The sequence below is a fragment of the Seriola lalandi genome, unplaced genomic scaffold, assembly GCF_002814215.2.
Source record: "Seriola lalandi dorsalis isolate HSWRI2012SDOR001 ecotype SW California unplaced genomic scaffold, Sedor1 jcf7180002054073, whole genome shotgun sequence".
Taxonomy (NCBI): domain Eukaryota; kingdom Metazoa; phylum Chordata; class Actinopteri; order Carangiformes; family Carangidae; genus Seriola; species Seriola lalandi.
Window position 1 is genome coordinate 26,206 of NW_019524626.1, and position 1,142 is coordinate 27,347.

General features: G+C 44.2%; 1 protein-coding gene across 1 annotated transcript in view; it reads left to right on the top strand.

Moving 5' to 3' along the window:
* Positions 1-1,127, top strand: part of hsd11b2 (hydroxysteroid (11-beta) dehydrogenase 2) — a 20,158-nt gene extending 19,031 nt beyond the window's left edge. Inside the window, exon 4 of the mRNA XM_023403239.2 lies at positions 351-1,127. Coding sequence (XP_023259007.1) covers positions 351-511 — 161 coding nt within the window. The 3' untranslated portion in view covers positions 512-1,127. The remainder of the gene's footprint in view (positions 1-350) is intronic.
* The last annotated feature ends 15 nt before the right edge of the window (positions 1,128-1,142 follow it).

Consider the following 1,142-nt stretch of genomic DNA (forward strand, 5'->3'; position numbering starts at 1 on the left):
CAGAATGAATGTGCTCAGCAGATCTCAGCTCCTCTGCTCGTTAGATTCTCCTCATGAGAACGACCAACAGACAAACACACCAGACTTTATGAAACTAATAACAACAAATGAATAACAAAATAAACAAATTAACTCAGAACTTTAGAACTGAATAACTGGTCTGAACTGGTCTGAACTGATATAAAAACCAACTCATTTATATTAAAGGTACAGTGGCCACAGTAAGAAGGTTCTGGGCTTGAGTCCTAGCTGAGTCAGACCCGAACCCACAGACCTGAACTTGAACTGACTCACAGAGGTGATTGGGCGGTCTGTGTATGATGTCATGACCGTGTTGTACCTGTGTGCAGGTGATCAGCCGTTTCCTTGTCTGGCGGCGTATGGAGCGTCTAAAGCCGCCCTCAACCTCTTTATCAACACCCTGAGACACGAGCTTGAGCCCTGGGGGGTTGGAGTCTCCACCATCCTGCCATCCTCCTACAAGACAGGTACCACCCACACTGCTGTCTGATTGGCTGTTGGCTGCCTGGTTCTGGTTCTGGTTGTCGGACCATGAAAAATGAGCCTCAGATTCATGAAACTATGAGGTGAAAAATAAAAACATACATTAAAGAATAAAATCAAGTGAAAGGATTCGTCATGTGAACACAAAGGTAAAATCTGCTGCGTCTGCTGGTGTTCATGTTCTGTCCTTCAGCGCTGCTCTCTGATTGGACGCAGCAGTGAGGCGTAAACATCACATTTTATCCTCCTGTTCACAGTCTAATCCTGCATCAGCAGCTTTAATCCTCCATCATCAGAGCTACTGATAAACTTTATCCAGACATTGATCTGACTTCAGTTCAACAGTCAAACGGACTGTGATCAGCTGCTTCTCTCCGACACAATGTCAGTTTATATTAATGTGATTCAGCATGTTTCTCCCTTTAAACCTGTGACACATTAAAGTGATGTAGAGACAGTCTGAGTCTAGTCTGTGTTACAGTACATGTAGGACTCAGTCCTGACTCCAGCTGCAAGTGTGAGGCTGGGAGGCTCTAATCAAAGACACTGTCCAGATGCATCATGGGAAATGTAGGATTCAGTGTTTGTGGACTACAAAAAATTCTGTTTTAAACAAGCATCAACCTGTGAGGCTGAAA